We start from the raw sequence: 27,394 nt of genomic DNA, 5'->3' as shown, positions 1-27,394 counted from the left end.
TGATTGTCAGATTATTTGATATGAGGAACTCCTCAATATTGCTGTTGCTTCAGGGCAAAGCGAAGGACAGAATCTTTATTAAAAGGCAAACTGATCTGTTCTTTATTGTGGATGTTGGATATGTTTTTTTTTTATTTGGATGGTTTTGGTTGTTTTGGTTTTATTAGCACCTTACGGCATTGAATGCTTGCTGCTGCCTGTTCTAAACCACCTTGGGGAGATAGGGCAGGATATAAATAAAGATTATTATTATTATTATTATTATTAATAATAATAATAATAATAATAATACTGTTTTCCAGTGTGTCAGGATATATGTATGTGCACGTCTTCAAGTTGATTGTGGAGTTAGAGTGACCCCATTAATTTAGTAGGGTTTTCTTTTTCAAGGAATACTCCAGTGTGGTTTTACCCATTCATTCCTCTGAAATATACCCTATAGCACCTGGTATTTGTTGGCAATCGCCCATCTAAACGGTAACCAGAGCTGACCCTCCCTTGATTCCAAGATCAGACAGGATCTGGTGCCTTTAGGGTATTTAACCCAGTACCATATTTGGGCCCAACAACCACAATTTTGGACCTCTCTATGCACTATGTTCAGGTATCAACAGTGGCCCAGGAATGACCACAACAAAGAGCACTGCCTTACATCACAGCACTTGTGACATTTCCACAAAAATTGACAGCGGGCTAACAGCGGGCACTCTTGCTGCTCCTGGGATTTGAACCTGGGACGTTTCAGTCCGCAAGTTCAGCAGCTCAGCTCTTTAACACACTTCGCCACCGGGGTTGTTGTCATGAATAAAATTTATACTGTAGTCATGAATAAAATTTTAGTATTGTTGCTGCTTGAAACTAGTATCAATTTAAAGCCCATTGTTAAGATGGAAAGGAAAAAGGGATTGTAGGCTCCTTGTTCTAGATTCTTGTTCAGTGTTGCTGAGTGAGGGATTGTCATGGTTAAGTTGTTCTAAGTGGAAAACATGGTCAATTTGAGAAGATTTAAGAAATAGCAAAAAAAAATCATTTATTTATTTATTTACCTTATATATATTTTTTCCGTGTCAGGAGCAACCAGAGTTGCTTCTGGAGTGAGAGAATTGGCTGTCTGCAAGGACGTTGCCCAGGAGACGCCCGGATGTTTTTTTGATGTTTTTACCATCCTTGTGGGAGGCTTCTCTCATGTCCCCGCATGGAGCTGGAGCTGATAGAGGGAGCTCATCCGCGCTCTCCCCGGGTGGGATTCGAACCTGGCAGCCTTCAGGTCAGCAACCCAACCTTCAAGTCACAAGGCTTTTATCCCCTAGGCCACCAGAGGCTCCCATTTACCTTATTTATACCTCGCCTTTCTCTATCCCAAGGGGGACTCAAGGAGGCTTACAACGACACTTATACAGTGCTTTAGGCATAAAACATGAGCATGAGATAAAACTGGATTAAAATTAATATAATTAAAATTAGCATCATAGCATAATTAAATACATTTCAGTGTTAAAACATGTCATCCAAAAACAAAGTCCAAGGCCCTTCTGTAATCAAATTGCATAATTTCCCATTAAGATTGTTGCACTATGCTATTTTTCAAAGGCCTGCTTCCCAAATCCAGGTTTTTACTCTCTAAAGGCTAGGAGGGAGGGGGCTGATCTGATATCACTGGAGAGGGAGTTCTACAGCCGAGGGGCCACCATTAAGGCCCTGTCTCTCATGTTTGCAAAGAAGGTGGGATTGAGAGCAGGGCCTCCCTAGATCTTAATCTCCGAGGTGGTTCATAGAGGGAGATATGTTCAAACAGGTAGGCTGTGCCGGAACTGTTTAGGGCTTTGTAGGCTAAAGCCAGCACTGAATTGTGCTCAGTAGCAGACTGGCGGCCAGTGGAGGTGACGTAACGGGGGTGGTATGCTCCCTGTATGACGCTCCAGTGAACAACCTGGCTGCTGCCCATTGGACCAACTGGAGCTTCTGAACAGTTTTCAAAGGCAACCCCACGTAGAGCGCATTGCTTTAATCTATACGGGATATAACCAGAGCATGGACCACCATGGCCAATTCTGACTTCCCAAGGTACGGCAAGATATGTATTCTTTGCCAGTGTGTGAACGCATAAATTCTTACAGGGCTATGAGTACTGAATCCGTAGAAATCCCTTCCCCCCTAGAAAATTCTTCACAGCCACATTATCTTTCTTTCTGCCTAGGGATATTAAGTAAATACATCATTCTGGCATATATTCAGAGAATTGCAGATTTTCCCCAAACAAAATGAAAGAGACTCAGTGGAACTGCAGCTGAAATGTAAATGTAATACTGATGACTTCTTCGATTAAAACATGTTTTGGGCTTTCCAACACGCACAGAGAAAATTGGTGGTTATAAAATAACCACATTTCACAAATGTAGTTTATATCCTAATGTATATCTTTTCCTTTTCTACAGACATTCTGTTTTAATGAACTATAGGAGTAATCACTGCTTTCCATAGATTAATAAATCAGAAATGTAAGTTGTATAGAGCTTGCATTTTTGTGAGAGACTGACTACAGCTGAAATGGCATTTAAATGTAATGGAATAATTGCTACGTACCCTTGTGACACAGAGCCCAATTTTAAGTTGAAACATGGAATCTGAAATTTTCAGCATTTCAGGCTAGGGACTGAACAGAAATTCAACAACTGGGATCAGATTTGGAATTCCCAAATCTTTCTAGTTAAAGAAACTTAGCTAGGAAGACAACTAGCCACATCAAAAATTTACACAAATTCCGGGAACTTTTTTTTTCCCCTTCTAGCACAACTCAAACTGCACACTTGTTGTGAACTGCACACAAGTTTTAGTAATTCTACAAGTTTGCATCTTGTCTGTTCTCTATGGGCTTTTGGCATGCTGACCTTGCTTTTTTGTGATGTCATGGTAGTGGGAGATGGGAGAACCCCCATACTGCTTTCCATAGTATGTTTATTGGTACATATAGAGAGAACCATACCTTCGATCCTGAGAAGAGACCTGCTAGATCCAACTAAATGCCTGTGTTAGTCGACTAGTTTGGGTACTTCTAAGAAGTCCACAAACAGGATGTGAGAGTACTTGTACCTTTCTTCTCAGTACCTTTTCAGCCACTGGTAGTGGAAGACATGCTATCTATTATTAGTAATATATAGCTATCATGACTGAAGACTATTGATCTTTCTATCCACTATAGTTTACTTGATTTACTATAAAACATATCCATGTAGGTAGCCATCACTATGCCTACATCTTGTGGCAGGGAACTCTGCTGTTTATGCTTTACGTCCAATGCACTTCGAATCATAGAATCATAGAGTTGGAAGAAACCGCATAGTCCAACTTTCTGCCATGCAGGAAAAGCACAATCAAAGTATCTCTGACAGATAACCATCCAACCCTATTTAAAAGCTTCCAAGGAAGGAGCTTCCACCACACTCCAGGCAGAGAGTTCCACTGTTGAACAGCTTGTACGGTCAGGAAGTTCTTCCTAGTGTTCAGATGGAATCTCCTTTCCTATCATTTGAGCCCATTGTTCTGAGTCCTAGTTTCAAGGACAGCAGAAAACAAGCCTGCTCCCTCTTCCTTATGACATCCTTTCACATATTTATACATGGCTATCATGTCTCCTCTCCACCTTCTCTTCTGCAGGCTAAACATACCCAGTTCTTTAAGATGCTCCAGACCTTTGATTATTTTAGTCGCTCTCCTCTGTACACCTTCCAGCTTGTCAATATCTTTTTTGAACTGTGGTGCCCAGAACTGGACACAGTATTCCAAATTATTGCCAGTGTTTCTGAAACGACTTCTACAAGTTCCTTCAATACTTTTGGATATAGTTCATCTCGCCCTGGAAATTTAATTCATTTAGAGTAGCCAGGTATTCCTGACTACTTTTTTTTTTACCTATTTTGGGTTTCATTTTCCCTATTACCACATCCACTCCATATTGCTCAGGTTGAACCCCAGTCTCCTTTTGGAAGAAGACTGCGGCGAGAAGGTGTTGAGGAGCTCTGCCTTTTCCCTATACCCTGTTAGCATTTCACCACCTTCTCCATGCCCTACTATTTCCTTTTTCTTCCTTTTTCTACTCACATAACCAAAGAACCCATTTTTATTGGTTTTAATCTCTCAGGCAAGCCTGAGTTCATTTTGTGCCTTAGTCTTATGAACTTTTTCTATACCCACATATGTTGGTTATTTGTTTGAATTCCTCGTTGGTGATTTCCATCCCTTTTCCATTTCTTTTGTATGTCTCTTTTAAACCTTAGCTCACCTTTATATATTTTTCTTGAATCTCTTGTTACTGAGATTCCTCAACATATTTGCTGGCTTAATTGGGCAACCTTGCATCATGGTATTATGAAAGAATAAGAAAAATATTTTCTGATCTGCTTCTTAGAATTACATATAAAGTTATGCATCTTTATTGTGATCTCTTAGATCCAGAATCCCCAAATGAGAGAAATCAACAATTCATGAGCCTAAATCTGACTACTACGGTAATCCCATCCAAATAGACAGTCAGTGGTTGAATGATAAGTCAACACTTACAGTACATGAACCTATTGCTTTAGTCTGTTTTGGATTGGATTTGAAATTTAATCTTGGCCATGGGGGATTTTCTAAAATAACCAAAATCCAAGCAAAGTGGTAGAGGACCACTAACAAAGCGGTAGCTTTGTTAGAGAACAAAGTGACAAAAAACTCTTTGAATCTAGGTATTATTCAGTGATAAACTGCTGATGTAAAATCACCCCTTATGCATGGCAATATTTAATATTTATGCAATTTTTCAGAATTCTAGCAGCCTTTGGAGGCTACAAACTGCCCATTCCTGAGGTATATTCCATTTCAGCAAGAAAACGTTTAGATAGTCAAGTTTACCATTGATTCGAGTATTTACAGGCTTATGCCCACACAAAGCCTTATGTCCATGCTAAAAAAAAGTGTAGCTAAGTTTTTAATCAGCTTGGTAAATATCCAATTTTAGCAATTTTAGCATGTGTTTGTTGTTTTGTTTTCAACATATGCTGTGCTGAGGAGAGTTATCTATTTGCATGCAAGAACTTTGTCAGAGCATATAAAGAAGGTAGCCCTCCTGTCTTGATGTGTTTCCATAGCATTTTAGAATTTGTCTATTAAAGTATTTTTAGACAGAAGGAAGGAAACAACCATCTTAAAATGTTTTGGGTTTAAACTGTCAGTTTAGAAAGTTGTATATTTTTAACAGTCCATCTGGACACCGTCAGCAAGAATTTCCAAGACCTGGTATGGTGCATATGTACTACTGTAAGCATTTGTGAAGAGATTCCTGTTTTTAGTTAGGTTTAGTTACCAAAGTCCAAGCTGTAGATAATGAATCTGATTTGAAGGTACAAATTGCACAAAATGCATCTGATTTGAAAGTTGACCAAGAAGCTCCAAAAGTAGAAGTACCTGTGCCTTTGAGGCATAAGCTTTAGTAGCTGCCCAAAGATACTTACCACTTATATGCAATCCTTGATCTCTAGAAAGATGTTCTAATTGATGTACAGTGGACTTTACTTCTGCAAATGAAAAAATCCACCAGCAGGCATACTCACGTCAAGTATCAGAGGACATAGGAAGCAGAGGTTCTCCCACCACCGATTCTTTTGCCATTTTTGCCATATTGCTTTGTTAATGATGGAACATATACAGACGAATAATCATCTGTTGCAGCCATTTCTAATTTTCTTGCAAAAGGATGAGGAATTCTTTTTACTCAAGGAAATTAATTCCTGTTTGGAAAGGGTTTTGAGGATTGCAGTCATGCAGCGAAAAGGGTTGTGGCCATTGTATATGGGCATAGTAAGGAAGGTAATTAATATAATTCTTACTAATTTATATACTTTTCCACTCAATTCTATGCATCTCAGAAAAAAGTGCTAGTGAAACAATGTTTTGCAGAGCTCTTTGCAATACATTCTCAGTAACAATCTAGACTCAGTTCCATGCAGTGACTACCCAAGCTTTAAATAGCCCCTTATATCTTTCTTCTTGGAGTTGCCAGTGAAAGGAGCTTGCGGGCCATATGGGAAGCCCATTTGGGCTGAATTAGCCTCATTAGCCAAAGGTTCTTTATCTTCATTTTTCCAACACAACAAGGTAATAGTATTATCAAACACGACTACCCCCACCCCTAATAAAAGACATACATAGTTCGACCATAGAATAGAGTTATAGTTTTCTAGGGATGTGGGGTTGGGATGAACTGCAACAGCCTCCACCCCTCACATGAGGCCTCCCTCCATCCTCCCGGGACCAGCCTCCCAAAGCTTCCCAAAGTTCATTTCCCTTTCCACATACACATTTTGGCTCAGCTCTTTTATCTAAGCCAGTTCGGATCAGCTCATATGTGGAGGGAATTACTGTTCCCCTGGATATGGCAGGGCCGAGTGCGAGTTTCATGGAGATGATCCCACTCGAGGGTCCCTACAGGTGACCCCCAGGTATCCCAGATGGTCGCCCAGGTCCTGATGCTGCAGTGGCCAAAGGAAGCCCAGCTATTGATACATCTGCACCAGTGATCGTCCAAAGGAGCCTGGCTTCAGTAGAGATCTCTCTAGGGACATACAATTATAACAAAAATGAAACACAATTCCTATGATGCTACAGTGGGAGGATATCCATTGGTCACTTGAAACGTCCCCTTTGGGGGTTCAAGCCACCCAGAAAGAGACTTTCACAAGACACCCATATTCAGTAGACATTTTCTGGACCTTTTTATTGTCTTCCCAGCATGAGAAGATGTCTGGGATCCAACACTCATTGTCCCCACATCCTAGACTCAGTCTGTTTTTTCTTTGTGTTTTACACTTTGAGCACTCGTTGCCTTCTGCAGATTGAATAAAGCTGTTATTTGCTTTCACCCTGGTGAGAGCCTGATTTCTGTCCTGGGACATTCGCAGTTAGCGGAACTCATCGGGCTTCCCTCAGTGTCTGCGGGTCCTGGGAAATCTCAAATTTTCAGCTTCAATCTGAAATTGTTTCTGGCACTTGCCTCTTCTCACTTGGGCAAATGATTGCTTGAATTACTAATAATAATCTTTATATCCTTGTGCAATAAATTTTTATTAAAGTTTCGGATAATATATACAGTGAAAGTGTGAGAATAAATGGGTTTATAGGAAAGAGGAGTGAAAGAGATAGGCGAAAGAAGGAGAGAGATAAAAAAAGGAGCAAATAGTAATAATACCAAAAAAACCTAAATAAATAAATACACAAGACAAAAACAAACAATTTTTTTAAAAAAATTAGGAATAATAATAAAAAATGTATATACATTGACTTCCATCTTTTACACAATTACTTTAAAAAGTTTTTGATTACTTTTTCTTATTTCTTTTCTCTCTAGTGTCGGTATCTTCTTACACACAATCTATATTAACCAATCGTCCATTTAAATTAACACCTTCATTTGCTCTTCTTTCAAATAGTTTTTTTTTATCAAATCCCAGTTTGTTTGTTTTTTTGGTTTGCCATGATTATTTTTTAATAAATACGTCAACTTACCCATATTCATATGTCATTCTTGCTGCCATGGTAAGATAGTTAAAAAGAATTTATTTATTTTTTCTTTTTCAATGTTAAGCATCCCTAAAAGAAAGTATTTTGGGTCCAGATTTATTTTAATTTGCAACATCTTTTGAATTTTTGGTGGATTTCTTTATATCCTGTCCCCCTCTCCACATGGACTCAGGGCAGCTTACAACAAAATCAACAAAATAATACAACAAAAATCATCTGTGGAGGCTCTGCTCTCAGTCCCACCTGCTTCACAAGTGCGGCTGATGGGGACGAGAGACAGGGCCTTCTCAGTGGTGGCTCCTCGGCTGTGGAATTCCCTCCCTAGTGATATCCAGCCGGCTCTATCCCTTTTGAGTTTTAGGAAAAAAGTGAAGACCTGGCTTTATGAGCAAGCGTTTAATGAATGAGTTGGCTTCAACGCGGTCTGGATTAAGGTTCAAGTACAAGGTTTTGTGGATGAATGGTTTAAGTCATTTGCATTGTATTGTTTTAAATTTATTTATTGTATATTGCTAATTTGTTTAACTGTTTTAATTGCCCATATTTTAATCCTATGTATTGTAAATTGGCATCAAATTCTGCCGGATTGTGAGCCGCCCTGAGTCCCTTCGGGTGAGAAGGGTGGGATAGAAATGATGGAAATAAATAAATAAAATCAAAAAAGGCAATACATCAAATATAAAACATCATAAACAAAATTAAACAAAAATGATATCACAATAATAAATACAAACAGACTTACAATTTTTTTTGCTGGTTTTAAAAACTTATTGCACCATGAAGGCATAACCAGTTTAAAACCAATAAATATTAACAGAGCTACAAGACCACCGTCAGATGAGGGCATATGGCTAAACTAAATTGCATTTTAAGTTAGATGTTGTCTAAAAAGAAAGCATGCAAACTGATTTTTTTTCCAGTACAAAGGCATCAGTTTCATGCGCTATCTTCTCTTACAGAATCCTTGATGACTTGGTTGAGTTGGCAGCAGAGTTAGAACCCATGTTCATTGGAGCCTCACATCCTAGTCAGCAGTTTTGTCATTTCTCGATGAAATATACAGTCTTTTGATCTTTGTCATTGCTAATCAACATTCACTCTATTTATTTGTCTGTCTTTCCACAGTAATTAACCAACAAATTCTTGCTGAAAGATAGAAGAGTCTACAGAGATTCCCCTTGAACTATTGCCAGCGTGGAGCATTATCAGCATTTTTCAAGACCTTCTGTTAAATAGTATTGAAAGATGTCTATTTGTCATCTCTTGTTTGTCAACATTGTTTAGAGGCAAGTTCTTTACGCGCCACTGCTGCCACTGCCTGTTCAGGTAAGTGCCCTTTGGTTTGGGTTAATTGGGAAGTGAGAAATAAATATACAAAGCTGCCCTTCACTGCAGTAGAACATTGGTTTTTTCTGTTAAGCACCATCTATTCTCTCAAACTTTGGTCTGTATCCCAGTTCACCAATTATAAATAAAAAATGTAAGAGTTCTTTCAACTGTTATATATCAGCTGACTTTAATTCTAAGCGTAAACCTGTTGGATCAGTAGCGTTTTTTTCTCCATAAGCACTGAAAGAATCAAACCAACCCCACCCATTAAAAAAATCTACAAAAACGCTTCTAGTCTTAGCCTCCATGAGGAATTGGATGACATCATCCATGTAGCAGAAAAGTTTCATAAGCAGCCTCTTGTGGTTACTTGTTCTAAAAATTATGTATTTTGAACCTGGGTATCTATGATGTTTAAACAGCAGTAATCATGATTTGTATTTTATTCCTTCCCCTCAGCTTGTAAAGCACGCTGTGATGGCTGTATCCCGAAATTTAATTCAAAAGATGCCTTACGGCAAAATGGTTTCGCGATGGAGACTTCAAGGAATAATAACTTCCAGTTTTAGCCATATGTGGTGTCGAAGTATAGTTTCAGATTTTTCGGCCAGCATTTCTACTCCAAACACAATGGAGGTACTTGGCAAATCCTATGTTCTGGATGACTTCAGCAACACGACAAAGAAGATTATTTCCAAAGTGGGGAAGAACCTACACAACCAAAGGCATCACCCTTTGTGGCTGATCAAAGAGCGTGTGAAAGATCATTTCTACAAGCAATATATTGGACGTTTTGGAACACCTCTGTTTTCAGTATATGATGATTTTCCTCCAGTGGTCACAGTAGAGCAGAACTTTGATAGCCTGCTCATTCCAAAAGACCACCCCAGTCGGCTTAAAGGAGATAACTACTACATAAATCGCTTTCACATGCTAAGATCTCACACATCTGCTCACCAGTGGGACTTGATACACTCCGGACTTGATGCCTTTTTGGTAGCAGGAGATGTTTACCGTTGTGATCAGATTGATAAAACTCACTACCCAGTCTTCCACCAGTTGGAAGGAGTCCGGCTCTTCTCAGACCATGAGGTAAGAATAATTTTCAACTTTTTGAGCACATTTTGAAGTCAAGAGATGCTATCATAGTGGGCTTTGTCAATCACAAAACAGCAGTTTTAAAGAAGCAAACTGGTAAAGCCAAACAAGTAACTACTAGGCAAAGCTGGGAACTGAATTTCAAAATGTAAAACCAGTTTTATGAATGCATATACTTCTGCTCTAAACAAAAACAGAAATCATTCTACTTTCAAATGCTTTATTCATGCAGAACGCCAGCATCTCTTTTCATTCATTTATTTTGAAATCTACCAAGAAGGGCTGAAAAGCTGGTTAGTTAAAATGTTTTTCAGATGCCAAAAGACCACTTGTTACTATCACAATACTAAAATTATTGATTGAGTTGAAATCTGAAAAAATTATGTCATATAGAAAAAACTTCTTACCTGCATCATCCCAATACAATAGGTAAAAACATAAAACCATTTAAAACATATTGATTAATACACATAAACATAATACTAATTAAAATGCTTAAAACCAATAAAATGTCAGTTTAAAATTGATTAAGCAAGGCTGATGGAATAGATATCATATTTCATGTCATAATATCCACACCCCCTTTTTGGGGTCCCGTTTTTGGACTTTTTGTATTTTTTGTATAATAAATCCAACCCTACCTGCGTGCCTGTCCCATGGAGCAGCTCCCTGTAGCTCCAAGGGGTAGGCACGGAGGCGGGTGAAGGTGTGAGAGCTAGGCCTTGCCCAACAAGTGTAAAGATAGCTAAGTGGGTATGGCGGACATCAAATCTTTCCCTGTACTATATTCTTGATTTACAGAAAGGAGATGAAGAGGTCCTTGTTACAACATAGTGGCAGGACACTGAATGGGAAAAGAGTATTACGGGTACATTAGGGATATTTCCAGAGTGACATCATGTACAGTTGCTTCTTTGCTAATCTTGAAGGCACAGCTCCGTCATGGCTCGGCCAAGAAGCAGATAAAAGATCCCTTCTTCCATTCCAATGGCCATTGCCCTGTCTGTGGAAGAAGGGCAGAACTGGCAGTATCTGCTGGATGTAATCCCTTTCTCCACTGCCATTCCCTTTTCCTTGTGTGTTGCTCTTTAATTAAATTGTAAACTTGTGGGTAAGGAACTCACAAATGAACAGTTTACAAACCAACAGTCTTTTTGGCTGAAGGAGAGAGTATAAATACCCTAAATAAAATTAAAGAAGGAAAGAAATAACCCCTTCCAAACAGCACAGAAGTACAAGACATACTTAGACCTTGCAACAGAAGACGTCGATGGCTCTGCCTCTGGCTTTTTAAAAAAATCATGTTAGAAGCGAGCAAGTTGCTTCTGGTGTGAGAGAACTGGCCGTCTACAGAGACGTTGCCCATTGGCAACTATGTCCCCACATAGGAAGCTGAGCCGACATATGGGAGCTCACCCTGTTTTGCGGATTCAAACAGTTGACTTTCAGATCTTCAGGTCAGCAGTGTAGCCTGCACAAGGGTTTAACCCACTGTGCCACAGTGGCTCTGGTGAAGCTATTCCGTTCCCCGCTATCAAACAATGTGAGAAATGAAACACTTAAAAAAAAGGACAGACTGAATGAAATTACTAGGCTCTGATTAAAAAGTCACATTTAAACATGGTGACGACATGCATCATTATCAGTTTGACTCTCGGGGGGAGAACATCACACAATCAGGGTGCCACAGCAGAGAAGGCCATGTTATATTGCTCTTATGGGTGGGATATGCAGGAAAGATTCTGCAGCAGACCTCAGTCTTGAGAATTTCCCTCAGTTCTTGTGAGAAGTGTTCCTTCAAGTATCAACATCCTAGGCCATTTTTTGAGGTCACGAGCACCTTGAATTCAAGATGGGAAATTTATTGTTGATTGCATCTTCTTCTCAAGTGGAATTTCCTCTGCACTTACAAATACATTTTTTTATAAATCAGCCTACTTTGCTTCTTCGATTTTCCCTCTTCTAGGTCTGCTTCCTAAGGAACCAACTTCAAGTACACTAGTTAGCTGTCATTCAAAGTGAGAAAATCTTGGGAAAAATTACTTTTATGAATTGCAGCTTTCAGACTCTCTGGCCACTGTGGACACAGTCATGGTATTCTAGAAGCTGTAATGCTATCTACCATTCAATATTTCTATTCTGATACTGCCATGAAAGCGTTCATAAGGTAACTGCTGTGATGTAGGTAAACCATTAAAGGTGCAGATAGTGCTAGCCATAGACTTTTTGCAGCCTGGCATATGAAATGGATGCCTCTTGTTTCTGTCATGGAACTGTATCCAAATCAGATTACTTTAGCACTTGAGACTAAAAATCCTACAACCACTTACTCTCATTCTTTACAGAATAAGGAATACAACAACAACAACAACAACAATAATAATAATAATAATAATAATAATAATAATAATAATAATTTTGACAACAAACCATTTGCTGTCCTTTCATGACATTCAGAATTATGTGTTTATGGTGGATGCTCCATTTTGCCTACTAGAGAGCAACAGGAAAAGCTTTTGTTGGGTCCAAGCAAACACTGAAGTACTAATAATAATAATAATAATTATTATTATTATTATTATTATTATTATTATTATTATTATTATTTTATTCTTATACCCTGCCCCATTTCCCCGAAGGGACTCGGGCCGGCTTACATGGGGCCAAGCCCGAACAGAACAATAAAAACAAAACAATAAAACCAATAAACCAATAATCAAACAATAAAAACAAGTCATAAAAACCACATACAAGATAAAATGTTAAAATCATAGATTAGTTGATTCATTACACTAATTTAACCATTGTCCCTTCTACATCTCCTTTTGCGTCTCCTTCTCTTTCATCTCTTTCTTTTCCTTCTCCTCTGCTCATCAGGGCATTTTCTGTTTCAAGGTGTTTTCACAAAACCAGCAGGGTAACTTTGAGTAAACATTTCAGATAGGACTTGAATGCTTTCATAGAATCATAGTGTTGGAAGAGACCACAAGGACCATCAAGTCCAACCCCCTGCCATGAATCAAAGACTCTGGATAGATGGCCATCCAGACTCTAGCACACTCCAAAGCAGCATATTCAATTGTCAAACAGCTCTTATGGTCAGAAAGTTTTTTCTAATGCTAGGTGGAATCTCCTTTCCTGCAGTTTGAATCTATTGCTCTGTGTCCTGGTCCGTAGAGTAACAGAAAACAAACTTGTCCTGTCTTCAATGTGACATGTTTTTAATCCTCTTATTAATCTGGTGTTTCTTACAGCAAACACATGCCTTTTAATGTTTGACTGCTTATCTATCTATCTATCCATCCCTTTCTACCTATCATGTTGGATACTACAATTGTCTATACTTGTTTTAATGGATGTTTTTGGAAAGCAGTCATTGCTGAACATTGCCATTCAAGAGCTCACTTTTACTTGCCCATTTTTTTCTTTTACTTATTGAAGATTTTTTAAATTGGTTTTTGATATAGCAATGACAAACTGATTGTCAACCCTCTTTGTTCTCTTTTGGAAGGATCAATAAACAGGACCAGGAGTTTCTGTTTAAAAGAAGCTTCTCTGGAGCACAGAAGTTTCCATATTTTGGAAAGTGATGCATGCCCGATTTTGCGTAATGGCTCATTTCCTTGTTTATGCTGGAAGATCTCATCATCTCAGTCATATATTACTCTATCAAAATAAATCTGTAGAGCCCTTGCATTCCACATACAGGAAGGATATGCAGAATCCTGTACAATTTGTCCATTCCCCTGTTGCCAATATGCTTCCTCCCCCAATACTTCTGTCTTAACACTGGAGTATTATAATGAAAGGCTCTGTTATTTTTTCTGATTTTGTGTAATTCCCTTTCTCTTTTCACTTTTAATTGCATAGATGAAACTTCAACTAGGACCTGGAAAGAGCTCTGAAAATGGGAGCATTTTATGCAAAAGAGATATTACTGTATACATTAATCTGCATTTTTCATCTCTTTTTCCAGTGATTTTATAACTATTGGTAGAGATATTTTTATGTTCAAGATACATGTGTCTGAGCATGTATGGAGAACCTTTTAGAACATAAATTAGCTCTATTTTGGAAAGGCTAGATGTCAGAATAAAGCAATTTTACATAAAATATCTGTAATTACTGAAGCTATACTCTGCCTTTTGCCCAGGATGCCACCCAAGGTAGCTTCCTGGTGGAAAGCAGATTTTTTAAAAAGAACTGATATAGAAACAGAGTGCTTTGGAAAGCTCCATGTGTTTCTTTTTTTAAAAAAGCAAAATGATATTCTAGAAATGGAAGATTCTTATTGAACATACACCAACTCTTCTTCTATTTTAATTTTGTTTTTGCCTTCTGAGAAGTGCCATTTCATTTTGGCCAGGAGAGTCAGTTCTTCCAGCAATACTCTGAAGGTTTTGTATTCTCCAGACGTCCTAATAAGATTAATTCTCTATTGGCTCACTTTTTCAACTGTCTTTAAAATATCCCAGCTTATCTTTCTTCCTTCCACTTTCCCTCTTTGTCCTCGGGCTCCTATTGTTTCTCAAATTTTGTTTACACAGCTCTTCAAATACTATATTTACTAGAAAGCTCCAGAAACCTGGATTTGAATCTCTATTCAGCCGTAGAAAACCTACTGGGTGACCTTGAGCAAGTCATGCTCTCTCAGCCTCAGAGGAAGGCAAAGGCAAAAACCCTCTGAACAAATCTTACCAAGAAAACCTTAAGAGTGGCAAACTGATTCTCTCCAAGGGCTGAATCAGCCTTGTGGTTGTCTTCAATTACAATTATGAATTTACCATTCGTAATTGTAAGACTGTATAAATGTAATGTTGACCTGGACTTTGAAAGTTTTTTTGGGCCACATAAAATGTTGTAGCAGGCTGGATTTGGCTCACAGGCCTTGCGTTTGACACATGTGCCTTAGGGCAGTGGTTTTCAACCTGTGGGTCCCCAGATGTTTTGGCTTTCAATTCTCAGAGATCCTAACAGCTGGTAAATTGGCTGGGATTTCCGGGAGTTGTAGGCCAAAGCACCTGAGGACCCACAGGTTGAGAACCACTGACTTAGGGTCACTTAAATCAGAAACAGCTTGAAGGCACACAACTACAAAACTGTGCCTAAAACTTAATCCAGAAAGCATGCCTTTTTAAAAGTCCTGCTTTAAATTTAACATGCTCTTCACTAGAGGGAGCTATTGCAAATCCAAAAAGCTTGTATCACAGAAGACTAATTTAATTAGCAGTAATGGAAACATGCATAGTGTGGACAGCTTGGAGCTGTTTCAGATGATGCCAAGCTTTTGTAACCTATTTTGGAAGCTTGTCTTATGGAAGAGGAAGCTAATTTCAGCTAATTCAGTTTCCTGAATTTCCAGTTAGTATCTGATTATTGCATGTTGCAAGTTGAACGTAGCTTCCTTAAGAAATGGGGCTATAAAGTGGAGTCCGCAACATGCGACTGTGGAGAAGAGCAAACCACAGACCATCTACTGCAATGCATTATGAGCCCTGCCATATGCACAATGGAGAACCTTCTAATAGCAACACCAGAGGCACTCCAAGTGGCCAGCTACTGGGCAAAGGACATTTAATATTAATGCCAAGGTTTTTTTTTGTTTTGGTTTTTTTATTTCTTAAAAAAAATCTCTATGTTTGCAAATCCACTCCAACTTGTACCCTTAGTCGCTTCTGACATGAGAAATGAATAAATCTTATTATTCAGAGGAAAATACTTTATAATGTCTTAAGTGGCGAAGGTTTCAATGTGATTAAGATGTTTAAGATTCAGCTATTGAGGTGTGCATTTTTCCCAGTACTGCAGATTATGAAGGGATGTGGCTAGGGCCCTTTTACACAACCCCATGAAAGTATGATGATTCTACTTTAACTGCTGTCATGCTGTAGCTTCATCCAATGAAATTCAAGGATTTGTAGTTAAGGAAGGAATCCCACTGGAGAATTGTAGCACACCAATATACCAGGGAGTTACTCTGGACCATGGTCTAACTTATAAGAAACATGGCTTGAATATCAAACAAAAAGTGGATGCTAGAAATATCATACAAAAGCTGACTGGCACAACCTGGGGATCACAACCAGACACAGTGAAGACATCTGCCCTTGCACTTTTATGCTTAAAACACATACCTAGTGTGGGATACATCTCACCACATTAAAACAGTGGATGTGGTTCTTAATGAGACATGCTTCATTATCACAGGATGTCTACGCCTAACACTGCTGGAGGAATTATACTGGTTAGCCAGTAGGTGTTATGATTGAGCCTCATGGCTCTGTTACTGACAGACGTGGGCGTAAGACTCCTCGAGAGTCAGATACTCTCGAGGAGCGAGAAAGAAAAAGACTGCGAGACATTTTTGCAGCACCATCTGACGAAGAGTCTTTTGAGGGGTTTACGGAGAGAATGGAGGAGGGGCTGGTTAGCTCGGAGGAGGATGAGATGGATTGGACTCGGGTAAGGGAGGAATTGGGTGCCACTGGTCATGATGGGATAGAAGATGAATGGGGACTTTCAGGATTAGACCCATGGCTTAGCTGGAGGGATGGGACGGGATCCACAGCTGGAGATGCTGTGGGGCGTAGTCAGAGGTGTTCCAGCTCTGATGAGGAAAGTGATGAGGAAACGCCCGGGTTAAGGAGGACAGCTGACAGTGATGAGGATTTGTAACTGGCATAAAATGGGGCTTGGGAGCAATTGCAAATTGCGTTGGGCAAGGTAATCTGGACAAACGCTTGGGATCTGTGTGGGACGCTTTCCTGAAGACTGGTGTGTTTTCCTGTGCTGAGACGTAAGTTGTTTTTGGAATTCAGGGTCAGACGGCGGGAGGAATTGTGTGGGCATTTGTTTGTGCAAACCTGTGCTTACTCTTATTAGCTTGACCTTCCGTCGTCTTGACGGACGCCATCTCCTGCTTTGAAAACTCGGATTGAACTGACCACGGCTTGCCTTCCCCCTTCTGGACTTGGAAACTACAAACGTCTACTTCTGGCTTTGAACCACGGAAAGGAACTGGGTCTACTCTTCTGCTACAATCCTTGGCTGATCTGTTCGTGTTGGAAATCCTGTCTGCTGTGTGTGTGGGAGCGACGCAAGTTCCTCTAAGCACAGTGTTGGCAGCAGAGAGGAATCTGCTGCCAATTAGTTGCATTCTTTTGTATCTTGTGTTCCTCGGCTTTTGTTTTGTTTACCCTCAGGCTGAAGCAAGCAGTTTGTTTTTACCCGGATTAAACTTCGGTTTAATCCGGTTTATCTTTTGTACATTTTTTCCTTGTCCCTTTTTTGCTCCTAAAGGCTAAAATTGCCTGGCCCTTGTGTTTTACGGGCATTTTTGAGTTCTGTAATTAAATAAACTCTGTTATCTTGAACCTTGTGGCGTTCTGTCCTTGACAGATTGCCCAACGCCATTAAAAAGTTTATTGCAGCAATAAACCCGTCAGGAAGACGATGGATGAGTTAAGAGCCAAATTTGACCAATTACAAACGGCTTTTACCGCTAGCCAAGCTGCTCATGCTGTGAAAGGACATGTTTTGACTCCTGAACGCTTTGATGGGACCAGGTGCAAGTTGCTAACCTTTTTGGCACAAGTGGAGCTTTATTTTTCCCAGCTCAGTGCTCATGCTTTTCCTACAGACACTAGCAAGGTGGCATTTATTTTGAGTTTGTTGACCGGTCCCGCAGGACAATGGGCCACTAATTTAATTTTGGGAAATGACCCAGTCAAAGACAATTTGGATAATTTCAAAAAGTTATTAATTGACACTTTTGGGGATCCTCTCCGCACGGAGAATGCTGGGTGGGCTCTGTATCGGTTGAAACAGGGAAAGGGGACTGTTTTGGATTACTTAAATAAGTTTAACTTGTATCGCCACCAGCTGGATTGGGGGGAAAATGCATTCATGCTTTTATTTACTGCCGGGTTAAGTGATATGCTCCAGGATGAATTAGCACGCTTGGAGCCGGCTGAAAATTGGGATGCCTTAGTAGCTAAGGTGCTGCGTTTAGACGCAAGGTTCGAGGCTCGTAGACACTCGAAAGCAATGTGTGCGCCACCCATGCATATTACCAGGGCACCTGTGGTGATGGGGGAAGAGCCTATGGAGCTTGGGGTCTTTAAAAAGCTGTCTACAGAGGAAAAGAGCCGTAGGAGGCAGCTGGGTTTGTGTTTGTACTGTGGGAATGCGGGGCATTTTGCCAAAACCTGTAATGTGAAACCTTCCCAGCTTTCGGGAAAAGGCCAGCCCTAGTGCGACGTGAGTCCAACGCACTAGGGCTCCTCAAGGAGTCAACTGAGGGGAGGAAGCATGTTTTCATACCCATTACATTATCTGTTGGGGGAAGGGAACTTGTTTCCACTTTGGCACTGCTGGACTCAGGGGCTACGGTCTCTTATGTAGATATTGAGTTTGCTAGGAAGCATGGCATTCCTAGAGTGCGCAAAGCATGCGACGTGTGGGTGGAAGGAGCAGATGGGAGACTGCTGGAGACTGGGGTGGTTAACCATGAAACCTCAGCAGTAATGTGGGAGGTGCAGGGAGTAACGGGAACGTTTGTGTGGGATATTACGAGCTTGCCTAGATATGACGTGATCCTGGGGATGGATTGGCTAGCTGTAGTAAATCCACAAGTAGATTGGGCGACACGTAAAGTAACCTTAAAGAGGCAGGACTGTTGCATTCTGAATGTTACTCAATCTGATATGGAGGGAGTGCCTGCTGAGTATGGGGAGTTCTCTGATGTGTTTTGTAAAAGAGAAGCGGACAAATTACCACCGCACAGGCCATATGATTGCGCCATCAAGTTAGCAGAAGGTGCAAAATTGCCAGCAGGAAGGCTGTATGCCTTGACTGTACCGGAAAGGCAAGCTTTGCGGGAGTTTCTAGATGAAAATTTAGCCAAGGGGTTTATTCGCCCATCTAGTTCACCAACTGCGGCACCAGTATTTTTTGTAGCCAAAAAGACTGGGGAACTTAGGCTGGTCTGCGACTATCGGATCCTAAACAAATACACCATTCGGGATACAAATACACCTTTAATCTCGGAACTATTATCAAGGGTGCAAGGGGCTAAGGTCTTTACCAAGCTTGACCTGCGGGGGGCATATAACTTAATCCGTATACGGGAAGGGGATGAATGGAAGACGGCATTTAACACGTGTTTCGGATGCCACGAGTTCCGAGTCATGCCTTTCGGACTTTGCAATGCTCCCGCGGTCTTCCAGAGGTTCATGAACGATGTGTTCAGGGACCTAATTGACCAATTTTTAGTGATTTATTTGGATGATATCTTGATTTTTTCTAAGGACGAGAAAGAACATCGTCAACATGTCAAGCAGGTTCTGCACCGTCTGCGGGCTAATGGGCTTTTCGCCAAGGCTTCCAAGTGCGTCTTTCATGTGCCTGAAGTGGAGTTCCTAGGTCATGTAGTGTCAGGTAGGGAACTTAAAATGGACCCACATAAGGTTGACGCCGTCAACTCATGGCAGGAGCTTAAGACTAAGAAGGATGTACAAAGGTTCTTAGGTTTCGCTAACTACTACCGGGAGTTTATTCCGAACTTTGCAAAGCTCACGGTACCTTTGACGCAGCTCCTGCGTAAGAAACAGCCATTTGTGTGGGGGCGGGAAGCTCACGATGCGTTTCTACAACTTAAGTCTAGTTTTCAATCGGATAACATACTAACACATCCTGATGTTGACAAACCGTTCGTGGTAGAAGCGGACGCTTCTAGCTACGCGTTGGGGGCTGTATTGTCTCAGAAGGATTCCTCAGGGACCTTGCGTCCCTGTGGATTTTACTCGCGGCAACTAACACCCTTCGAGCAGAACTATACCATATGGGAGAAGGAGTTGTTGGCGATTAAGGTGGCGTTTGAGGTGTGGCGGCACTGGCTTGAAGGGGCACGGCACCAGATCGTGGTCAGATCTGATCACAAGAACTTAGAGCACTTGCAAACAGCAAAGAAGTTAAACCAGCGTCAAATTCGATGGGCTTTGTTTTTCTCCAGGTTTAACTTCAAGGTGCAGTTCGTGGAGGGGAAGGCAAACTTGCGGGCCGATGCTTTATCCCGCAAGCCGGAGTTTAAGACCAATGAGCAGGTAGTATGTCAGACCATCTTGCCTACTGCCTCTCTATGTGTTGTAGACAATGAGCTCGGGTTACATGACCAGATCCTTGAGGCTCAGAGGGATGATGTGTGGACTCAGGAACAACTGATGTTGCTATCAGCAGGTAACCGTACAATACTGCCGCATCTACAGGATCAAGACGGAGTATTGGTACGCAGGGGGCAGGTTTACATACCGGTGGGGGCCCTCAGGTTGGAGGTGATTAGAGCCCACCATGACGAACCCATGGCTGGGCACTTTGGCAGGTTCAAGACCGTACAGCTTATCACCAGGAGCTACTGGTGGCCAAAGATGCGGCAAGACATTCTGCGCTTTTGTGACAGCTGCGCTGTTTGCCAGCAGAGTAAGACGCCTGTTGGGCGCCCTAGAGGGTTGCTGTCGTCTCTACCTGTTCCGGAGAGGCCATGGCAAATCATTTCCATGGATTTTATTTCAGATTTGCCTAAGTCTGGGGGTTATACTTGTATTTGGGTGGTGGTGGATTTATTTAGCAAACTGGCTCATTTTATTCCTTGTTCAACCATTCCGGCGGCCCCTACGTTGGCCTTACTATTTACTAAGCACATCTATCGTTTGCACGGAGCACCCGAGGTGATTATTTCAGATAGGGCTCCGCAATTTGTGTCACGCTTTTGGAAACACTTCCATGAGTGCTTAGGGACTAAGTTAAACGTTTCTTCAGCTTTTCATCCACAAACGGATGGACAGTCTGAACGGGTTAATGGGCTCTTAGAGCAGTACTTGCGTTGTTTTTGCTTGGATCAACCCACGGCTTGGGTGAAGTGGTTACCGGTGGCTGAGTTCGCTTACAACAATGCGGTGCACGCGTCTAGTCAGCATACGCCATTTGAGCTAACTTATGGTTTTCACCCACGGGGAGGTGTGGCGCCGTCAACCAATGTGGTCTCTTCTGACCCTGTGTACCGCTCTTCGGAAATGGCTGCATTGCATGATGTTGCCCGTCGCTTACTGTTGGAAGCTAAGGCAACGCAAAAGACTCAGGCTGACCGCCACAGGCAGGCAGGGGAGGAGTTGGAAGAAGGGGATTTGGTGTGGTTATCTTCCAAACATATTAAACAGGCTGGGGGAAAGTTTGCGCCTCGGTATTTGGGTCCCTTTCCTATCGTTAAAAAGATTTCTTCCGTTGCGTTTCGTTTGCGTTTACCGTCTAGTTTAAAGGTCCATCCAGTCTTCCATCGTTTGCTGTTGAAACTAGATACCTCTAGTCGTCGTGGTGCTATAGCGGAGGGTATCACTGCCACTTCTCCGCCATCGGGGGAGGAGGCCTTTGTGAGAGGGGATAGTGTTATGATTGAGCCTCATGGCTCTGTTACTGACAGACGTGGGCGTAAGACTCCTCGAGAGTCAGATACTCTCGAGGAGCGAGAAAGAAAAAGACTGCGAGACATTTTTGCAGCACCATCTGACGAAGAGTCTTTTGAGGGGTTTACGGAGAGAATGGAGGAGGGGCTGGTTAGCTCGGAGGAGGATGAGATGGATTGGACTCGGGTAAGGGAGGAATTGGGTGCCACTGGTCATGATGGGATAGAAGATGAATGGGGACTTTCAGGATTAGACCCATGGCTTAGCTGGAGGGATGGGACGGGATCCACAGCTGGAGATGCTGTGGGGCGTAGTCAGAGGTGTTCCAGCTCTGATGAGGAAAGTGATGAGGAAACGCCCGGGTTAAGGAGGACAGCTGACAGTGATGAGGATTTGTAACTGGCATAAAATGGGGCTTGGGAGCAATTGCAAATTGCGTTGGGCAAGGTAATCTGGACAAACGCTTGGGATCTGTGTGGGACGCTTTCCTGAAGACTGGTGTGTTTTCCTGTGCTGAGACGTAAGTTGTTTTTGGAATTCAGGGTCAGACGGCGGGAGGAATTGTGTGGGCATTTGTTTGTGCAAACCTGTGCTTACTCTTATTAGCTTGACCTTCCGTCGTCTTCTTGACGGACGCCATCTCCTGCTTTGAAAACTCGGATTGAACTGACCACGGCTTGCCTTCCCCCTTCTGGACTTGGAAACTACAAACGTCTACTTCTGGCTTTGAACCACGGAAAGGAACTGGGTCTACTCTTCTGCTACAATCCTTGGCTGATCTGTTCGTGTTGGAAATCCTGTCTGCTGTGTGTGTGGGAGCGACGCAAGTTCCTCTAAGCACAGTGTTGGCAGCAGAGAGGAATCTGCTGCCAATTAGTTGCATTCTTTTGTATCTTGTGTTCCTCGGCTTTTGTTTTGTTTACCCTCAGGCTGAAGCAAGCAGTTTGTTTTTACCCGGATTAAACTTCGGTTTAATCCGGTTTATCTTTTGTACATTTTTTCCTTGTCCCTTTTTTGCTCCTAAAGGCTAAAATTGCCTGGCCCTTGTGTTTTACGGGCATTTTTGAGTTCTGTAATTAAATAAACTCTGTTATCTTGAACCTTGTGGCGTTCTGTCCTTGACAGTAGGCTTGCTCAAATAATTCGATTTCCCCGTTACCCGTTATTAATTCGTTACTTTCGTTACTTTTGAAGCAATATACGACCTTGATTGTCCACACGTCTGGATATCGCGGTTTCGAACCGCGACAGGCCGTTTTTTCTTATGTCGTCGTTTTTTTCGTTAGGAAAAAAAGCTTTTGCAAATCACCCAAACTCCCACCATTCCTAACAGCCTCAGGCCCTTTCCTTTTGCCCCTCAGCAAAAGGGGTGTCACGGGCTCAGCCAATGGGAGGGGGCGAGGGGGAAGGAGGCCGAGGAGGAGGAGGAAGACGGAGGGGGAAAATGGCCGCCGCCGCCTCGCCTCAGCTCAGGCCTGGTGTCTCTCTGTGAGGCGGGAAGGCGGCGGATGGAGCCGGGAATGGAGAGACCGAGAGAGACAGAGGTCTGAGACACGCAGAGATGGAGGCTGGCGCGGGGCCCGGCGGTGAGGAGGAAGAGGCCCGGGATGTGAGGGGGTGTGGGCCAGGCCCGTCCTCGGCTGCTCCCGGGGAGGGAGGGAGGGAGGACTATGACTCCCAGGGGCCCAGATACGTACCCTCCCTCCCTCCCCCCAATACAGGTCTCCATACGACGCTACATGAACTTGAATGGATACTGTGGTTGTGTTGTCGAAAGCTTTCATGGCCGGGATCACACTGTTGTGGTATGTATTCCGGGCTCTATGGCCATGTGCCAGAAGCATTCTCTCCTGACGTTTCACCCACATCTGTGGCAGACATACTCAGAGGTTTTGCCGTCTGTGCGAAGCTAGGCAAGTGGGGTTTATATATCTGTGGAAGGTCCAGGGTGGGAGAAAGAACTCTTGTCTGTGGGAGGCAAGTGTGAATGTTGCAATTGGTCACCTTGATTAGCATTGAATAGCCTTGCAGCTTCAAAGCCTGGCTGCTTCCTACCTGGGGGAATCCTTTGTTGGGAGGTATTAGCTGGCCCTGATTGTTTCCTGTCTGGAATTCCCATTTTCTGGGTGTTGTTCTTTTACTGTCCTGATTTTAGCTTTTCTGTAGCTAAAAATGCATATAAAATTGATTCTATAGGGAGGATAAATGATTGGATTTCAACTCCTACAGCTGTGATGACTCATGGGCCATGTAGTCCCGTTCCTAGCGCTGTTGTGACAGATGAAGAGGAAAACTTAGGTTTCCCACCGTTTCAGCCAGAATTGGAGCTTTCACAGCCAGAGATGGAGCCCCTGCACCTGCAGGAGATTTGCCTCCCAGAAGTTTCCCAAACAAGCCCTGAGCCGAAATCTCCCCCTTTTTCTCGCTGTGATTATTGTCAACAACAGAGAGGAGCTCAACAGGCTAATCGCAGAAGCCTGAGAATCGCGGCCAAACAAATGGTTGATTAAACCTGCTTCCCATGGGAATCTTTAGGGAGTCATGCATCTGGACTCAGAGAATGGCTTTCGGTTCTGGTTCCCCAGAGAATTGTTCTCTGGCGGGAAAACGAGACCCTACTTAGGTGTTTTGCCCTCGTAGGAATCTTGCGGAGTCAATTCGTCAACTACGGGAGTAGGTTGTGTGTGGACTACGCTCCCGTTTCCAGCCTTGCTTTGCTTCCCAGGACCTTGTTTTGCTTCACGGACCCAGCCTTGCCATCCGGACCTCGCCACGAATTTACCACGGATCCTGTTTTTGCTCCTTGTTCTTTGTTGCCTTGAATTAAGCCTTGTATCCAAGAATCAAGTTATTTCCTTGCCTTGCCTAAGTTTCATGGACTAAAGGACCTTGTCATCTCCCCTCACTTTGCTTGGCAAAGTGAGTGTTTCGGTTACTGGATTACAACTTTGGACCTTAATATTTCATATTGGACATTGTTTCTCTGGACTAATTTTGACCTTTCCTGAAAGGTCTACTTCTGAACTATTTCCTACACTTGCTTTTATTAACTTTATATATTTCCTCAATAAAGATATTAGATAGATTCTGGCCTCTGTGTATGGTTATTGGTGCTCTGCAGCCTGGGTCGTGACAGTTTGACTCCGCCACCCTAAGCACCATTTAACCTAGGCCAGAATGTCTACCGGAGCCGGACCGGGTGACCAACCACTCAGCTACATCATCGCCAAGGATGAAGTGGACAGGATCCGTGATATGCTCCATGCGCACGAGGGAGAAATACGGGGCTTGAAGGAACGTGGAGCCCGTCTCCCTGCCCTGGCGTTGCCCACCAAGTTTTCGGGAGAGGCTTCCAAGGTTCATGTTTTCCGTCGCCAATGCCAGGCATAACTAGAGGCCCGAAATGCCGAGTTTCCCCAAGAAGACATCAAGGTGGCATGGATTTATAGTCTCCTAGACGGGCCAGCGGCCAATTGGGCGACGGCACTGTTCGATCAAGCCTCCCCGCACCTAAGTTCCGTGCTAAACTTCTTGGATCACCTTAAGGCGACTTGGGGGATCGAGGACAATTTAGAGGCGGCCGGCCACAAACTCCGGCGCCTTTCCCAAGGGGACAGGCCCTTGTCCCAGTACATAGCCGAGTTCCGAGTGCTGGCCCAAAACACCGGCTGGAATGACATAGCCCTCAGAGGACAGTTTCGGGAGGGTCTTAACATCGAGATGTTGGAGGAAATTTCCAAAGTGGACCCTCCAAACTCTCTTGAAAGACTCATTGATCAATGTTTACGAGCTGAAGTCATGCTTGCCAACAGGAAGCAGTGGATCCGAGGCCAGAGTGGAAGAGCCGGAGCAAAACCTCCCGCTCCCGCCGGCATCCAGCCGCGTCCAGTGTGGAGACCCCCGCCACCAGCCCCATACCCCAGAGGAAGCGAGGAGGTGCCGATGCAGTTGGGCAATGTGCGTCCCAGATTGGATGTAGCCGAGAAGGCGCGCCGCCAACGTTTAAACCTCTGTTGGTACTGCGGAAACGGAGGCCACTTTGCCAGAGAGTGTCCAGCCAAAGGAAAACCCGCCGCTCGTCTGGCGGCGGCGTCCTCCGTGGAGACGAAGATGTCAGAGGCGACTGGGGCAAAGCCGGCGGGGGAAGCCAGCGACCGGGCGTAGAGAGGCTCGCCAACCCGGTCAAAAGCCCCACTCAAGAGCCGCCAACCGGGGTCCTTTTTCTCCTAGTGGTCACCTTGTGGTCAGCGAAAAAAGGACCCGTCATGATCCATGCCATGATAGACTCAGGAGCCACAAACAATTTCATTGATAGAGAGTATGCCGACTCTCTGGGATTACAATATCACGATTTCAAGAACGCCCGGGTGGTGCAAGCCATAGACGGCCGCCCCCTCAAGACAGGTCCAGTAAGCCAATGGTCGGAACCCACCAGAATGTGGATAAGGGAACACATGGAAGAGATTTCCTTCTTTGTTACCGAGGTTCCTCACTTCCCTGTGATTTTGGGGATCCCATGGCTGACACTCCACGACCCTAGCATCTCTTGGACCAACAGAGAACTGCAGTTTGCTTCAAAATATTGCCAAAACCATTGTCTTGTAGCCAAGGTCTGTCACGCCACAGACGCTGAATCCATCATCACCTTGCCCAAGAAATACTCAGACTTTTGGGATGTTTTCAATGAAAAAGAAGCCGAGAGACTACCCCCGCATAGGCCTTATGACTGTGCCATTGACTTAGTGGAGGGGGCCCCGATCCCGTGAGGACACCTCTACTCCTTGACTGAACCAGAGCAAGAAGCTCTCAGGGAGTTTTTAGAGACAAACCTCCGCAAGGGGTTCATTAGACCCTCTCAATCCCCAGCCGCTTCCCCAGTGATGTTTGTGAAAAAGAAGTCAGGGGACCTACGCCTGGTGGTGGACTATAGGGCATTGAACAATATCACTAAGCGGAAGCGCTATCCCCTGCCTTTGATCTCGGACCTATTAGACCGGCTTCGAGGGGCCAAGGTTTACACCAAGCTGGATCTTCGAGGGGCTTATAATCTAGTTCGCATCAGGGAGGGGGACGAGTGGAAAACCGCCTTCCAGACTAAATTCGGATTATTCGAGTCCCTGGTCATGAATTTCGGTTTATGTGGAGCTCCCGCAACGTTCCAGCATTTTGTCAATGATATCTTCCAGGATTATCTAGATCGGTTCTTGATTATCTACTTGGACGATTTTTTGGTGTTTTCTAGATCACAAACAGAACATGAGAACCATGTCAGAATGGTGTTACAACGTTTGCGGGATCATGGACTTTATGCCAAGCTGGAAAAATGCGCTTTTGATCTACAAGAGGTAGATTTCCTGGGATACCGTGTCTCGCCACTAGGGCTCTCCATGGACCCGGCAAAGGTTTCAGCAGTATTGGAATGGCGGGCGCCAACCAACAAGAAAGAGGTTCAGCGTTTCTTGGGGTTCGCGAACTATTACCGCAAGTTCATTCCAGACTTTGCCCGCTGGTCTGATCCAATCACCAGCTGCATCCGTGGAAAGCAGCCTTTCCGCTGGACGGAACAAGCAGAGAAAGGGTTCCAGCAACTAAAGAAATTATTCACGTCCCAGCCAATACTTCAGCACCCAGATCCTAAAACCCCTTTTGTTGTGCAGGCTGACGCCTCCAATGTGGCAATTGGGGCTGTACTCTTGCAACCAGTGGGAGATCATCTTCACCCTTGTGCTTTTTACTCCCGTCAACTAACAGCCCCAGAGAGGAATTACACTATTTGGGAAAAAGAACTTTTGGCCATAAAGGCAGCCTTTGAAACTTGGAGACATTGGTTAGAAGGGGCCAAATTTCCCATTGAGGTTCATACTGACCATCGGAATCTAGAACATCTAAGAACTGCCCGCAAGTTAAATCAGAGGCAACAGCGCTGGGCTTTATTCTTTGAGCGTTTTGACTTCCAG

General features: G+C 43.1%; 1 protein-coding gene across 3 annotated transcripts in view; it reads left to right on the top strand.

Moving 5' to 3' along the window:
• Nucleotides 1-27,394, top strand: part of fars2 (phenylalanyl-tRNA synthetase 2, mitochondrial) — a 303,084-nt gene that overhangs the window by 57,537 nt on the left and 218,153 nt on the right. For all 3 annotated transcript variants that reach the window (XM_062977693.1, XM_003226858.4, XM_062977692.1), the window contains exons 2-3: nucleotides 8,680-8,880; nucleotides 9,343-9,975. In XM_062977693.1, coding sequence (XP_062833763.1) covers nucleotides 9,361-9,975 — 615 coding nt within the window. In that variant the 5' untranslated portion in view covers nucleotides 8,680-8,880; nucleotides 9,343-9,360. The remainder of the gene's footprint in view (nucleotides 1-8,679; nucleotides 8,881-9,342; nucleotides 9,976-27,394) is intronic.

This window comes from Anolis carolinensis, chromosome 4 (assembly GCF_035594765.1).
Source record: "Anolis carolinensis isolate JA03-04 chromosome 4, rAnoCar3.1.pri, whole genome shotgun sequence".
NCBI lineage: Eukaryota > Metazoa > Chordata > Lepidosauria > Squamata > Dactyloidae > Anolis > Anolis carolinensis.
The sequence above is the reverse complement of the archived record's forward strand: the minus strand, read 5'-3'. Positions and strand labels throughout refer to the sequence as shown.